Source organism: Aquarana catesbeiana, linkage group LG06 (assembly GCF_042186555.1).
Source record: "Aquarana catesbeiana isolate 2022-GZ linkage group LG06, ASM4218655v1, whole genome shotgun sequence".
Classification (NCBI taxonomy): domain Eukaryota; kingdom Metazoa; phylum Chordata; class Amphibia; order Anura; family Ranidae; genus Aquarana; species Aquarana catesbeiana.
The window spans coordinates 320,590,879-320,607,309 of NC_133329.1; the positions used below are offsets into that span (position 1 = coordinate 320,590,879).

At 39.5% G+C, this 16,431-nt stretch overlaps 1 protein-coding gene across 1 annotated transcript in view; it reads right to left on the minus strand.

Annotated features, from left to right (window-relative positions):
* The window catches only part of ITPRID2 (ITPR interacting domain containing 2), a 164,698-nt gene that overhangs the window by 84,206 nt on the left and 64,061 nt on the right, over window positions 1–16,431 (minus strand). The window contains exons 7-8 of the mRNA XM_073633744.1: window positions 9,370–9,578; window positions 2,251–2,942 (exon numbers count right to left, since the gene is read on the minus strand). Of these exons, the coding sequence (XP_073489845.1) occupies window positions 2,251–2,942; window positions 9,370–9,578 (901 nt within the window). The remainder of the gene's footprint in view (window positions 1–2,250; window positions 2,943–9,369; window positions 9,579–16,431) is intronic.

Sequence of the window (16,431 nt, forward strand, 5' to 3'; positions counted from 1 at the left end):
TACATTTCTTCAGTTACTTCCTTGTTTCTACCTTGGCAAATTATGTCATACATCCCAGGAGTCTTCAGGAGGGGTTTTCTTAGGCATGCATGCAGGAGAGTGTGCTTAACTGAGTTAAGGGCAGATGGATTCCATGAAGTAAATGCTACATGAATCAGCTGCTTTACTCAAGATGGCCGTGGCCAAAAAAAAAGAAAGGGTTTTTTTTTTTCAAAGGGATTCCTCAACAAAATAAAGCATGGAGACATGGATGGATGAGTGAGTTTGCTTTGATTATTAAAGATGAATTAAACAGTGTTTTTGGGTTGTGGTGCTCCAAGCAGTGAACATCCACTTTATCGAATGCAAATTGTACTCTGAATGGATGATGTGGAGATTGTGATGTCACTGCCCCACCTCTCCATCTCATCCAATCAGATAATGCTTTGCATTCATTGAGAAAACAAAGTGATCCCTGAATGGTGCCTATGCTAACCTCCTGTGTTCACAATGCAGCAGGGCAGCTGCTTGGCCCGGGAGAGGGAAGCCAATGGAGATCACTATAGTAGAGGTGCCCGTTACAGTGATTTCCAGCTTCCATGGGGATATCACAGGTATATCACAAATACTCACATTGTTCCAAGCTGGATCAATGGAAATATGTAAGAACCGCCACACCTACACTTTAGCTATAAACAACAAAATTGGAGTGACAATGATTAGGGAGCCTTGAAAATGCAGAAAGTGCTTTGTGAGCTGCAGCATAAATGCATGACAGGGACACCCAACTGTGTAATATAATATGGATACAACACAAATTATTAAACCATTTTAATATTTTGAGATGTTTTACCAAACAGGCCTTATAGTGTTTTGGTCAGTTTATGGGATAATTAGAACGCATATTTCTATCAAGTTTACAAAATGGGATGGAGGACAAAAAAAAACAATCAAGGTGGAAAGCCTGAGCACCACCCATTTGATAGATGACCACGTAAGTTTATGAAACCATACAAAGGAGCTCACAAGTTACCAATAAATTCTGTGTAAAAGATCATTCACAGCATTTAGGAAAACCACAAATGCACACAAACACCAATAAATTTTGCTGTCCGCTTTCCCAAAATAAATACGTTACATGCTAAAACTAGGTCATCCATATCACGCAAAACAAATACAAGCAAAAAGTGCAGCTACTATGTGCTAAGCAGAATAACCCATAGCAACCAATCAAGCCTCAGAGAGAGATTGGCAGACAGGTGACCATCTGCTATGGGTTACTTCTTTTTGCACATAATCTATTTACTTTGTACTCCCTCATTAAAGTGGAAGTTCACCCCAATACTAATATCCCTTAATCTACTTGCATCCACAATCTAAGACTAACCTATCTAGCCCTATAAAGAAGAAAATCGCTATACAGTACATACCTTTTCTGAAGCTGCTCCGCTCCAGTCTCCAGCGGTGGAAGCTCGGCAGAGGAGACAGCCGACAATGGCTGTGAAATTAATGGGAAATGACATCACTCTTAGAGTCAGTATGGGCCTTCCGTTGTCGGCTGCCTCTCCTGCAGGCCTACACAGAACAGCTGCCGCTGGCAGTTCAGCGTGGGACCGGAGCAACTTCAGAAAAGGTATGTATAGCGATTTCTTCTTTACAGGGCTAGATAGGTTAGTCTTCGATTGTGGATGCCAGTAAACTGAGAGATTTTAGTATTAGGGTGAACTTCTACTTTAAGCATGCCCAAAATGGAGCCTTCTACATAATGCAGGAATGTTGCTAAAAGTTTGACGCACTGGTTAAAAAAAGAGATTGCATCTTGTAGGCCATTACTGACAGCTTTTCATAGTATTAAACATGATCTTTTATAATTCCTTCTTCTTCATGTTTATGTTATCTGCACTGCAGCTACAAGACTGATAAGGGAAGGTTACACTGCAATCTCATAAGAGACTATGGCATTGCACAATACTGTCTGGCCTTCTTTTCAGACACAGGGAGCTGCAATATGAAGTAGTGAGAGTGGCTAGTTACATACAGGTAGCTTGTTTGTGTATGGGACTCGTATACGCCACTGAGTTCAACCAGAAAAGTGAAATCTCTCGGGAAAGATAAGGCAACTTCTATGATAATGCAGTCTTATTTTATTTATTTTATTAGTCTTCCTTACTTGTGGCTCCATACACCACCTCTCTGTAAATCCCAATTCTGGACAATAGACTATCACAACTATCACCATTTCAAAAAAGGAAACCACATTGCCCATCTTACCTCTTCTAATTCAAAGGACTCCTTTGTCTGTGTTACAAGATTTTTTATCGATGGATTAGGAGCAGGCAGTTCCTTGTCTGGGGTAGATGTGGGTGGATTTTTTGCCGTTAGGTAGTTCTCACATTCCTGATCAGTGGATATACTCAAATCTTTAAACCCAGAATCCACGGTTTGTGAAGAAATACATTCAACTGAGTTCATGGAGGTTTCTGCCTGGTTAATGCAGTTGGCTTTATCCAAAATGTCTGTTGCAACACCGTTTTCTTTTGGAAGGGTAGAAATATCAAGACCATTCAAGTCTGTGACAACTGAAGTTGAGGCTTCCTCTTTAACTGTAGCAAGAGGTGACAAATTCTTTTTGAACAGCTTCTGTGCCTTCTGTTCATTTTTACTTCCTTCCTCTTCATTATTCTTCAATAACTGCCCTCCTTCATCTGGAGACTGAACAATACTGCTATCCCCAGCTGCTCGATTTCCACATAAGTTAAGTTTTGATAAAGTCTCCATGAGTCGAGCGGCAGTCTGGCTGGAAGCTCTGGTAAGAGGTGCCGGTTTGGTGGGTTCCGCAGTAGGAGGTGTTGTTAGAGACTTTGAGCTGCCTATTCGTTGGAGTGGAGTTCCAGAAACTTGAGAATATAATGAAGAAAATGCATTTGCAACATCTGTGAGAACTTTAATCTGACGGAAACGACCTGGTTAAAGAAAGATAAATATTAAAAAAGGAGGGAAACAAAATCTCATAGTTACAGTCGTAGATTCGCACATTGTAAAATATATTCGCTAATTTGACTTATTAAAGTTGCAATCCAGAACACAGATTTTGAAAAACTTCGAAAACAAAAGGGTGTTTTTTTTTCACTTTTTTTTTTAATTTTCTTTTTTTTTGAGCCAAACATTACAGTATTTATTTTTTTTAAAGGGAAAAATCTGGAGGACTACACTTTAATATGTTCAGCCTACCATTAAAAAAATATAGAAAATATACCCAGATTTAAAGATAAACTCCAGGCAAAAGGCTAAATGCATAGATAGAATACATATATACGAGCTAGTTTACCTGCAAAAAGTATTTCTATGCATCAAGTCCTGAGATGTACAGAGCTCTGCCCCACAACACAACCCTGCCTGGCAGGCTAAAGGGGACCTCATATTTCTTCTTCTGCAGTTTCACGTTTACTTACAGGTCTCCTCTGTGCTTCTACCCTGAGACTGGACAGTGAAAGGAGAAGCAACACACCGATGAGCTCATCTCTCCGTCACTCTGCTCTCTTCTCCTATCATGCTCCTTACACTGCAACACATCTGATTGGTTCCTTGTGTGGTGTGTCCTTCGCCCTTTCCAACCTATGCTGTACAGGGCTAGAAGGCAGGACTGTTTAAAGAAGTGTTTTAAAAAGTGCCATATTCAATTACTACGTGATGGCTTTGTGTTTTACATGCTCCCCACAATGCAGCTCACATAAGGAGAATTTCAGCAATAGATACACTGCTGTTAATTCAGAAAGCAGGCAGCAGATTAGGAGTGGCCAGGTGTTGATTGACAAGCTACAGGCTGCAATAATTATTCATCCTGCTGTTTTGCAAGTAGGAATAGACTACATGAGCGTGTTAACTCCACCCTGAACAAAACATCTGCACAACACCTTCAGGAGGAAGCTGCATGAAGTCGAAGACCAACAGGTATTTGTAGGACTTTGCAGGGGGGACTAAGCAAAAACCGTAATTGCAGATGGACTTCAAATTAAGTGCTGGAGCACACTTTTTTAATGGGGGGGGGGGGGGGGAGACGGGACGCACAGTTATACTATTAAGCTTGTGTTAATTACTGGCCTGCATTTATTTTTGCTTTTTATATATATGCCTGGAGTTTAGCTTTAATAATTACTATTCTTTAATCCATTAAAAAATATGTACATTAAGCTTTTAAGATTTTACTAACCAAGAAAGAAATTAAAAAGTAATTTTAAAGATATTCCCATATTTTGAATTACTGTCTCTTATCTTAAAATTAGGAATCCTGTAGGAGGCATATTGGCAAGTTAGCCATTTAAAAACTTACCAAGGTTTAAAGATATATAAAGATCATCTACAAAAACAAAAATAGGAGATCTTACATGTTAAAGAGTGAATGCTGGATGCTTACAAGAAAAATAACTTCAACCCAAGCTAGTCACTTATGTAGTGTGTATTCCTTAGTCAATACAACAAGAATTCCTATAGTTGGGCAGTTTAGTCTGATTGTTGATAAATAAATATATCTACAGTATCTAGTAACGTAGTTACATCTAATGCACCCTATGTACCACTTTGAAAAATAAAAAATTAAAAAAAAACAAAAAACACACACGTATGTAGAGCGTTCAGCCATAAATAGATCTTAAACATAAACCCCTACATATACATACAGGTCTAATTTTACCAGCACTCACTTCTAATATACAGCATGTTATAGTCTTTTGCTAGTGCATCCATCAAATAGATCTTTAAAAAAAAAAAAAATAAGAAAAAAGCACTGCTGAGCAGTAGTAACATGTGTGTGACTAAGCAGGAACAGGTAACAACCTTATGTGGGGGAAAAAAAAAAAAAAAACTATTCCAGAGAACAAGATAAAAATCAAGCATTAGCAAAATGTAGAAAAGTCATCACGTAATTTACTATTAACTTTAGTTTTATGTGGCAGTCCAAGAAGCTTCACAAGTATAGTCAAGTCACTAACATTAATTCCACACAAAATTACCGGTACTTTTTTTTTTTTTAATCGGTTGATGCATCAGCATCATTCTCTGGCTAATTAGGCAGCACTGAGACTGAACCAAGATGTGGCAGAGTGATCTTTTAGGGGGTGCAGTGTGGTAAGGGGCGTGGGATATTGAAGAGCAGCTGAACGGAACAGGTTCTTTGGATGGCAAACAGTAAACATTTATTTCACATAATTCTAAGAGCATGAGGCATGCAAAGCATGGGTGTGGTTTAAATTGTGCTAAATATTGGACATGGCCTAACGGGGGTGTGGTTAAACAGAGTCTGAGATGACTTGCATAGTGCAGAATGTGGTAATATTGAAGAATGTACAGTGCAGAATGAGGAGGCATAGATGCCAATATATACACATACTGTGTATGTATGTGTGTATGTATATATATATATATATATATATATATATATATATATATATATATATATATATACACACACATATATATCTCTATCTATATCTATATACACATTCTCACAAAAGTGAGTACACCCCTCACATTTTTGTAAATATTTTATATTATCTTTTTATGTGACAACACTGAAGAAATGACACTTTGCTACAATGTAAAATAGTGAGTGTACAGCTTGTATAACAGTGCAAATTTGCTGCCCTCTCAAAATAACTCAACACACAGCCAATAATGTCTAAACTGCTGACAACAAAAGTGAGTACACCCCTAAGTGAAAATGTCTACATTGGGCCCAATTAGCCATTTCCCCTCCCTGGTGTCATGTGACTCATTAGTGTTACAATGTCTCAGGTGTGAATGGGGAGCAGGTGTGTTAAATTTGGTGTTATCGCTCTCACGCTCTCATACTGGCCACTGGAACTTGAACATGGCACCTCATGGCAAAGAACTCTCTGAGGATCTGAAAAAAAAGAACTGTCGCTCTAAATAAAGATGGCCTAGGCTAGAAGATTGCCAAGATCCTGAAACTGAGCTGCAGCATGATGGCCAAGACCATACAGTGGTTTAACAGGAAAAGTTCCACTAAGAACAGCCATGGTCAACCAAAGAAGTTGAGTACAAGTTGACTCAGCGTCATATCCAAAGGTTGTCTCTGGGAAATAGACGTATGAGTGCTGTCAGCATTGCTGCAGAGGTTGAAGGGGTGGGGGTTCAGCCTGTCAGAGCTCAGACCATACACCACACACTGCATCAAATTGGTCTGCATGGCTGTCATCCCAGAAGGAAGCCTCTTCTAAAGATGATGCACAAGAAAGCCTGCAAACAGTTTGCTGAAGACAGGCAGATTAAGGAAATGGATTACTGGAACCATGTCCTGTGGTCTGATGAGACCAAGACAAACTTACTTGGTTCAGATGATGTGAAGCGTGTGTGGCGGCAACCAGGTGAGGAGTACAAAGACAAGTGTGTCTTGCCTACAGTCAAGTATGGTGAAGGAGTGTCATGGTCTGGGGCTGCATGAGTCTCTAACATCCACCAACTTCATGATGTCGTCATGGAAGAGTGGAAGAGGACTCCAATTGCAACCTGTCAAACTCTGGTGAACTCCATGCCCAAGAGGGTTAAGGCTGTGCTGGAAAATAATGGTGGCCACACAAAATATTGATACTTTATGCCCAATTTGGACATTTTCACTTAGAGGTGTACTCACTTTTGTTGCAAGTGGTTTAGATATGAATGGTTGTGTGTTGAGTTATTTTGAGGGTACAGCAAATTTACACTGATGTACAAGCTGTACCCTCACTACTTTACATTGTAGCAAAGTGTAATTTCTTCAGTTTTGTCACATGAAAAGATATAATAAAATATTTACAAAAATGTGAGGGGTGTACTCACTTTTGTGAGATACTGTGTATATATATATATATATAAAACATATACACGCACACATTCATATCCTCTGTACATCATTATACCTCTCTTACATACCATGACCTCTTCTATATGTACCTCTGTAGTTAATGCAGAGAAAGGAGTGCAGAGTGTATGAGGGGGGCCTGGAGGGAGGGGGATCTGAGGAGGAGAAGTGGAAAAAAGTTCCAACGCTCCTGATGCCTAAAGACAATACTTTACCCACTTGGGGCTCAGGGAAATGTTGGATGTGGATTTATTTTATCTAATCCATGTGTGCAGTATGTGTCAGGGTACAGTGGTCCCCCCTTTCCTTTGGGCCCGTGTGCAATGCTCACCCTGCACACATGGATAATAGGCCACAGATTCTTGTGTGTTATTGAGCAGAGAAAACAAAAAATAGAACAAAAAGCTGAGCCGTTGCCCACAGGAGCCACTCAGATGCCATCTTGGAAAACAGTTTGGCATGTTGAAGTTTAGGCTCAAGCTGAAAGATAAAAAGGTAGCTCGCAGCTAAAGTTAGCACTATATTCTTTTAATTTATGCCATGTTGACATTAAAGTTGTTGTGCCGTTATTTTTTTTAGAATTTACATTAAATACTGTATGCATACCACGCATCTTAAAAGCCAGACATCAGATCAGCATGCAATATTCATTGTAAATATAGGACATTTAACTTTATAGAGGTGTCAGGATTTTTTGAGACTTGCATCTTTCAGTTTACTCCACAATGCAGCAGATGCCAAGAAATCCTGGAATTTTAAGCTATAACAAAGGTCTATTTGTTAGGGAAAAAAAAAAAACACGTTTGCATGCACACATATTAGTTGCATGTTTACCTGACATAGTTTAATCACTTGACCTCTGAAAGATTTACCCCCCTTCATCCCCAGGCCATTTTTTGTAATACAATACAATACTGCGTTATTTTAACTGACAATTGCGCTTTCATGAAACACTGTACCCAAATTAAATGTATATAATTTCTCCCCACAAAAAGAGCTTTCTTTTGGTGGTATTTGATCACCACTGTGTTTATGTTTTGCAACAATATTGAAAAAACAAAACAAAACAAAAAAAAAAAACAATATTTATTTTCTGCTATAAAACATATCCAATGCATTTTTTTTTTAAAATCTAAATTTCTTCATAAGTTTAGGCCAATATGTATCCTGCTACATATTTTTGTCACAAAAAAATAAAAATAGCAAGCAGCTATTAATTGGTATGCGAAAAGTAAGTGTTTACAAACTATGGTGTATATATACATTGGAATTTTTAAAAAATTCTTATACTAGTAATGACGGCAATCAGCAACTTAATAGTGGGACTGTGATATTGCAGTGGACAGTCAGATTCTGGCACTTTTGACTCTTTGTGGGAACCAGTAACACCAATACAGTGATCAGTGCTAAAAATATGCACGGTCACTGTACTAATGACACTGACTGGAATGGGTTAAACATCTAGGGCAATCAAAAGGTTAACAGTGTGCCTAGCCAATGCTTTACTGTGCAATGTGTGCTGCTTTTACTCAGGGAAGTGATGGATTTTATACCCCGCCGGGACACAAAATTCATCCCTTCCCCGTCACAATGGAGATCTGCCTTGGTTACGCTATAGCTCTGTTCTGCGTCTCTGCCCATCGATTGACGGGCGGCGCCGGACATCCACAGATTGGCTTCTGCTGTGAGTAATCACAGCAGAAGTGATGTGCCCCCTAGGCAGAGGTGCAGAATCACATATACACATACGTGATTCTGCACAGGAGGGCCACCCTGTAGCCGTAAATCTGCTATAGGGAGGTCCTTAACTGGTTATAAGAAAACTACAACCAACATAACTTTAAGGCTTCATGTACTCTGCTGCTGGTAAACAGACGTTTAGGAGCAGTTGGGCAGTTTTTTCAGCTGCCCTGAACTCTCTTCTATGTTATCTTATTAGTACATGTACACAGGGTCGTTTATAGTAGTTTCTAGGCAGTTGAGTTTAGAGGCATTTTTTGGAAAGCAAAAAAATGCGTTCAGGATGGATGTTCATAGGCATTTCAGATGCCAAACGCCTGTAACAGCTTGTAAATGCGGTAACTCGCGTTTAGCCACGTTTCATTTACAGATGGTTTTAATGTTTTTTTAAATCATTCAGGAGAGGTTGTATAACGTCCCGTGTACATTAACTCTAACAGTACATTTAGAGAACACGGAAGTCAATGTTTCATTTTTATTTGCTGGTACACAAGGGGTTTATTGCTGGACAAACCAGCGATATTCATTATTTCTTGTTTTGTTGTCCTAAATTCACAGAAGCAAAACTTTGCCCAATACCGACTTACAGTACCTCCTGCTGCTACCAACCTAAAGTTTTTTTCTTCTAATCAGCGTATCTGAACGTGGGAAAAAAAGCAGGCGTAGATGAACAGCTTTTCGTTTTGTATATATTGGACTCTATACTATGTTTTACCTGGAATCTAAGGATCTAACTAGATAACCATATGAACACAACAGGGACATATAAGCTAAATAGAAACAAATTGTCTTACTTGTTAAGGCAAAATTAGGATTCTCCACCTCCAGACGCTGCATCTGTGCATTTAAAAACACTTTAATATCGATCCCATGGGCGAAGGAGGAGTTGTTGAAAAACCTTGGTGGTATTTTAGAAGCAATGTCAGGCTCATCTCTACCGAATCCTAGATTATAAAGAACTTCCTCGGGGTCTTCTTCATAGAGGTCTAACAACTCCGATACGCTGAAAAATAAAAAAATGCTATGAATTAAAAACATATCTTGCATATCTCCTCACACCCCCCCGAACCTTTACAGACAAGTTCTTAAAGGGGATACCATGTGTTTATTTAGCCAACTTTCTGTGAGTATCCCCCTCCATCAACATTACAGTTTTATCTGTTATCTTTTTCATGAATTCTCAGCATCTCATGTTTCTCATCCTATAAAGCTACTTACAATGTGTACTTGTGGGTATCTGGCACTGTGCCCAACGCTGATCACTTCTGTTTGTACTCCTAAGTATAGCGTAAAAGTACCCACTACCAGTGAATACACATTCACACTGAGGAATATGTATTTTACAAACTTTGCCGGTTTTGAGATTTGTGGTATTAGCACTTGAAAAGATTTTTTGATTTTATTTTAAACACAGCCCAGCGATAGTACTTGAAATGAATGAAAAGTATCTTGTGTGCGGAGGTCTCCTATTCTAGCTTTATTATCTGCTGTTGTGGGATTAATCAGAGTGATACTTTTCAAAAGTGTTCACTAGGCCCGACCTTTCCACCGTACTGCTCTATTCATAGAAGCCATATGATTGGCTCCCATAAAGAAAAAAATGCTCTATGAGAGGAGGCAGACCTTTAATTCCTGGATCGGATCTGCCTGTCCTTTTTTCAAGTGGACCCGATCGGACCAACCATTGTTTGCTATGGGGCGGCGTATATGTCCGCTGACTCCTGCTGGGCATCCGATAAAATCTGGTGGATCAGATGACAACCTGATGGAAACGGACATGGAGTCAGTTTCCATCCGACCGCCCCCATAATGGACAGCGGGCTGTGTCAAGGTCTGCTCTGCATTACGGAGCAGACACAGACCTGTCATCCGCCTGCTCAGCGTGGATCAACGGAGAGAGCCCCCTGAGCAGGTGGATCCGCTCGGACGAATCCGCTTCAGCTGAATGGGGCCGAAGAGTGCAAAATCTGGTGCAGCTCTGCATAGAAACTAAACAGCTTCCAGGTATCTCTGTCAAAGCTTAATGGAACAAGCTGAAGTTAGAAGTCGATTGGCTTCCATGCATAGCTGCACCGAATTTTGTACTCCTCCAGTTTTAGTAAATCAAACCCTATGTGTCAATGTTCGTTTCCTGTAAATATGGGTCTTACATAGGTTGATTTAAAGTAGTTATAACTTTGTAAGTTTGCATTGGTGGAAATGTGTAAAAATTGTGTGAAGACACATATAACTCCTGCCTTACAAGCTTTCTGAGCAGTGTACACGATAGATCTTTGTTAAACTTAAACCTTGAGAGTAAATATGACACTCTTTGGCTACACGCAAACTGTACTTGAAGGCATCTTAAGTTGGCAGTACGTATCCTTGACTTGTGGAAGGTCTACTCTAGCACACCACAGGAGATCTGAACCTTGGGCAAATTGTATGCAAATACCAACTTCTACGTTATAAGTCAAATCTTAGCCATATGCAGATGCCTCAGGGAAGCACTGCTTTGTCTTAGTGTTTTCACAGTTTCTTGTTCTGTATTTCAGCAAAACCAATCCTGAGGACTAAACAAAACCGGTGTGGAAAGAAATGTACAAGTTGCCACTGCTGACCTTCTTTTATGAAAAGGTTAGTTGCCTAGCTATCATTCTAAACTGAATGACTACAATGCTGACCTGAAACAGGAATGGTGGACTGCAATATCAACTTCCACTCAGCGCAGGTTTCCATTAGCTACAATTCAGGGCTATCCCATTTGTTACATGTAGTATCACAGATTCACAGAATGCACAAAGTTTTGAACCAGTTCTGCCTCTCTCTGACTCCAAGCATCAATGACCCTATCACAGAAATAAAGATGCTCTAACTGATCTTTATTAAAACAGCCCACCTTACAAATCAGCCTTAAAGTGTTACTAAACCCACAACAGTAAAATCAGTCTGTATATGCAGTAAAGCATGCTTGTTATACTCACTGTGGAACCTAAGGGGTTAATCCTGCATATTGTAAAAAGGCTGTTTGATCCTGACTTCTCTGATCCTTCCCTTCTTCCACAGTCCCTAATCCATCTCCTGACAGTACAGAGCCTTGGAGGCAATCTACACATGCTCAGTTTGGTGTGTACTGCCAGAGTTTTTTTTATTTGTTTTTTTTTTTGGTAGGAGAGTGCATGTGATCAGCACAGAGCCAATCAGCACTGTCCAGACAGAGGGTCCGGGCTCCTGCAGTCTCATAAGACAGTAAGAGTATAATGAAAACTCCTCCTACAAACTTTAACCAGTGCTCTGCCAGAGACTGATAGAAGTCATAAGACTGCTATACAGTGCTGATGAGAAAAGGTATTTAGCCATTTATATTTACTAAAATAATTATATTTCCATGTTCTGTGCACTGAAGGAGACCAGATATAGTGAATGCAGGGTCCTGGGTTTAGTAACACTAAGCTGGCCATGCGCTATACAATACGATTGTACAATCTCTTTAGCTCTACAATCAACTATGTAGTTTACCTGCGTAATTGGAAACTGTTTGAAAGAATGGTTTTGGTTTGTCCCCATATTACACTATTATGTTTTGGTAAATCTAAGAGGAATTGTACAATCAGACTGCATAGTGTAAAGTCAGCCTAAAGCTGGTCATACATTATACAATTTTCTTGTTATATTTCCTTAAAATTTACCTTCAACCATGTAGTGCAATGACCTACCTGATTGCATACAATTTGAAAGTGTTTAGGTTTGACCTCATATTATATGGTTTTGGTAAATCTATAGGAAAATTGTACAAAAAGATGGTATAATGTGTAGTCAGCATTAGGAGGATTAAGGACATCAATATATCAAATTTTTCAAGGAACACAACAGTTCTTACACAAAAGTACGCCAGGAGGAAAAGACACCCCCAAAATGGTAGTCATTCGGAAAAACGGTAGTCATTCAGAAACGCTCAAAACGTTACTTGATGTATTCATAAATGGGGCCCTGTTAGGTCTGGAAAATTATAAAAATAATGCTAGTACCCTGCAAAAGACTAGACAGTACACTTGCCTCTCTTGTGTCTCTTGTGACTTACCTCCCCCTCCAGCCGCCATCAGACAGTATTTGGCATTCAAACACCTCTGGAAGTGTCACATGCTCATGTTTTCCCTGACAGGTGATATGGTTCTAACCTCCGGCCCCTGAATCCTGTAATGACTTAGGACTAGGAGAAAGGACCTAGACTTAGAGACAGACAAAGACTTCCTACACTTCTGAAGTGTCAAATGCCAGAGGCTTATGTAGACTGCAGTGCTGGAATGGAGGGGAGGTAGGGCATACATCAGCTGCCAGAGAGGTGATGACAAACTTCAAATAAAAACCTTTATTAGCTCAACCAACCTAATGGTGGCACATATCTATGCAACTTCACTCACCATACAAACATGCTAATCAATGTTGTGGTCTGTTGACTGTGAAAATATAGATTGTTAGCATTGAAAAGACTCTGAAGCACTGAAGAGAACAATAAACACAGCAGCATCAGCACCAATAAGAAGTGCCAGTAAACAGTCTTGTGATCGGAAATAAGAACATCTGAGAAAACGTGACAAAACGGCCATTGTTATATGGGAGTAGCAGCCTCTAACTACCAACACTTCCTGCAAACGAAGGCTGTATTGGCAAACAGTACAGGAGTGTAAAAATATAAAACAGGAAACAATGTACTAGCTTCCAATGTAAGAAAAGAACAGTTATATTTTGGGCGCCATAAACGCTGGGAATGAAATCGAAGGACTATGTGTCCTTGCTTTCTGAAGATAACAAAGTACAATATTTACTAAGAGTTGTTTTCTTTGAAGTCTGATCTAATGGAAAAAGAAGATGTACTTTTAAGATGAAGCACAGCTGCTGCAATTACTCAGTATATCCAATTAACAATTACCTATTTTTTGCTTTGCAAAAGGAGAAAAGCATTTAATTTTTCTATATACACCCAACTGCAATTGGTATTTTTTTTTTTTTTTAACAATGTAAAAAAAAAAAAGTAAATTTTTTTTTAGGGTTTTTTTTTCTGTTCCCCATGATGACATTTGCCTTTTTTCCTTCACCTCCTGTTTCAAGAAACAAAAAAGTAAGCAGAGATGTCTGAATTTTAGACCCCCGCCCTTTAGTCCCAGTGACAATGGTCAATAGGGGAGATAGAGGGGGAAAAATTCACCAGCAGAGACACAGACCGCAAAAAAAACCTGAGTTCTACACTAAGGTGTCAGTTTATGAAGCTGTGGGAAATTTCATCCACTGCTCCATTCTCCCGCATTCACAGAGGAGATCTCTCTCCTCTGACTGTTTGTTTATGAAGTGGTGTAGATCACTTCTCCTTTTGTGAAGTGAAGTGATCTACAAACACTTCAAACAGTGGAGAACGCCCCCTGATACTGGAATCTTGTGAGACTTGAGATTACTAGTACCAGAAATTCACAGAGGTATCCATTTATTAAGCAGTGATAAAATATCACTGCTCAGTACACGGACAGACAGCCCACCTCTTGTTAATAAAATAAATAGTGCTAAAATTTATTTATATAAATATATATATATATATATATATATATATATATAAAACAGGGGGACATGGTTATTGTCTTTGGGGGTCTGATCAAGGAAAAAAGTTAGTTAATCTTCCTCCTCAGTTCCCCCCAGTAGATTCTCTCTTCTCTCCCCTATTCACCACCTCTCAGCAGTGAATCAGGGAGTTCTGACACAGATCACCAGTGACGTGCAGAGATTGCAGCTTCATAAACTGGCCGTTTCGGTGTCAGTCAATCACAGCTTCTCTGTGTGCGGAGATCATCTCTGTTTCATAAACCGTTTATGAGCTGATATGAGCGGCGATCCTTGGGATCACTGCTGTTCACAGTTTCATAAACGGACAAACTGAAAAAATGTCTATAGGTAAAACATTAAAGTGCCTTTAAAGCCACTTTTTTATCTTCCTAGAATCTCCTATGTTCCATTAAGTTACGTGCCCCAGTGTACATTCTATATGAGCGGCGTGCTCACGTAACTGCATGCCGCTCTCCTCCCCCGATCTGACAACTACAGCGAGAGGGGCTGAGAACCTCCCCGCTGATGTCAGATGGGAGGAGGAGAGCTGCGGGTGGTCACATGAGAGCCAAGCAGCACTCTGAAATAAGGTATAAAGTGGCATGTTTTTTATATAGAACATACACTGGGGCACATACCTTAACGAAACATGGGGAATTCTAGGAATATAACAGTTATTTTAGCAGCCGGAGGGGAGGGTAGCAGATCAGCAGAAACTAGGTGACAGGCATGGAGGAAGGGGGAGAGAGGAGAGACAGCAGGATGACGGAGGCACGTAAACTGACCACGGTGATCAGGGATCAGCAGCCATGATAAATGTAGTCAGTTTACAGAGGAGAAGGCAGCATCAGCCAGGTATTTTATTTGATATAAAGGGACAAATTACACAGCACAAGTGCTGTTATTCATGCTTTAAAAAGGAACTAGATCTGTTTATTTTTTTTTTACGGTTACAACCACTTTAAATTGCGCTGCAGTTATGGCATGTGACCAGTTTAGCAGTATACAGTGCAGATCTAGCGAGTTCTTTCAATATGTTTGTTGGTGTGCTGTCATTTATATATAACAAATGAACAACACTTAGGCTAGCCATAGATGATGGGATTTTCTTTCCTTCCACTACAGGGTGAAGGGGAAAAAAAATTATCGCTTGATTACCCCCAGCAACACAGTCAGTGCTGATTGGAAAGTCCCTCCTGGAGAGCTATTGTGTCCCCTCGGTAGGTTAAGCACAGGAAACCATCCCTGCCAGGAGAACACACAATGGCCTAGCGGCTATAACCACTTGCAATAATTGCATAAATAATTCAGCATGCTGGTTGTACCCAATTTAGGGGACAATCAGCCTGCCCAAGAATGGTTCAAATTTTGGCCAGTTGAACCAGCCGAGATTCTAACGGTCTATGGCCGGCTTAAGCCATTTAGATGGCTCGTCAAGGCAAACTGCAGTGTTAAAGAAGATAAGCAAACTCTTAACCAACCAGCATTCCCCCCTCAGTGAAGACCATTTATGAATGGAATTTCAAAGAAACCAGGAGCCAACACCTACAGGAAGCAATCACTTCACTTCCTAGTAAAGGAAGGCATCTCACAGGTTGCTACTGGCAAAGGCTCTAGCTTTTTTAAATCAGCCTATTTCTTACGACTGCACAAAACTAGCATCACTCAAAAAGCCTTCGGTACATACCAAGCAGGTGAATCACCTTCTAAAACACAACACAATCTGTGTGACATCACAGAAATATTCTATATACTGCAACATGGAGAAGACAATCATCAGTTAAAGAGCAACTCCACTTTTCATTCATGAAAAAAAAAATCTAATAAAAAGAAAAATAAATTTAGCATATACAATTGTGACACAAGCCATATTGTTATATAATTTATTAACCACTTTAGCTCGGGAAGGTTTTACCCCCTTCCTGGCCAGGCCAATTTTTGCGATACGGCACTGCGTTGCTTTAACTGACAATTGCGCAGTCATGTGACACTGTACCCAAATAAAACTGATGTTCTTTTTTTCCCCACAAATAGAGCATTCTTTTGGTGGTATTTGATCACCTTTGCGGTTTAAATTTTTTGCACTTTAAACAAAAAAAAGCTGACAGTTTAAAAAAAAAAACAAACACCACACAATATTTTTTACTTTCTGCTATAAAACAAACAAAAAAAAAAAAAAAGCAAAAAAAAAAAAAAAAGTAAAAGAAAATGGGATTTCTTCAATAAGTTAGGCCAATATGTATTCTGCTACATGTTTTTGATAAAAAATCCCAATAAGCATATAT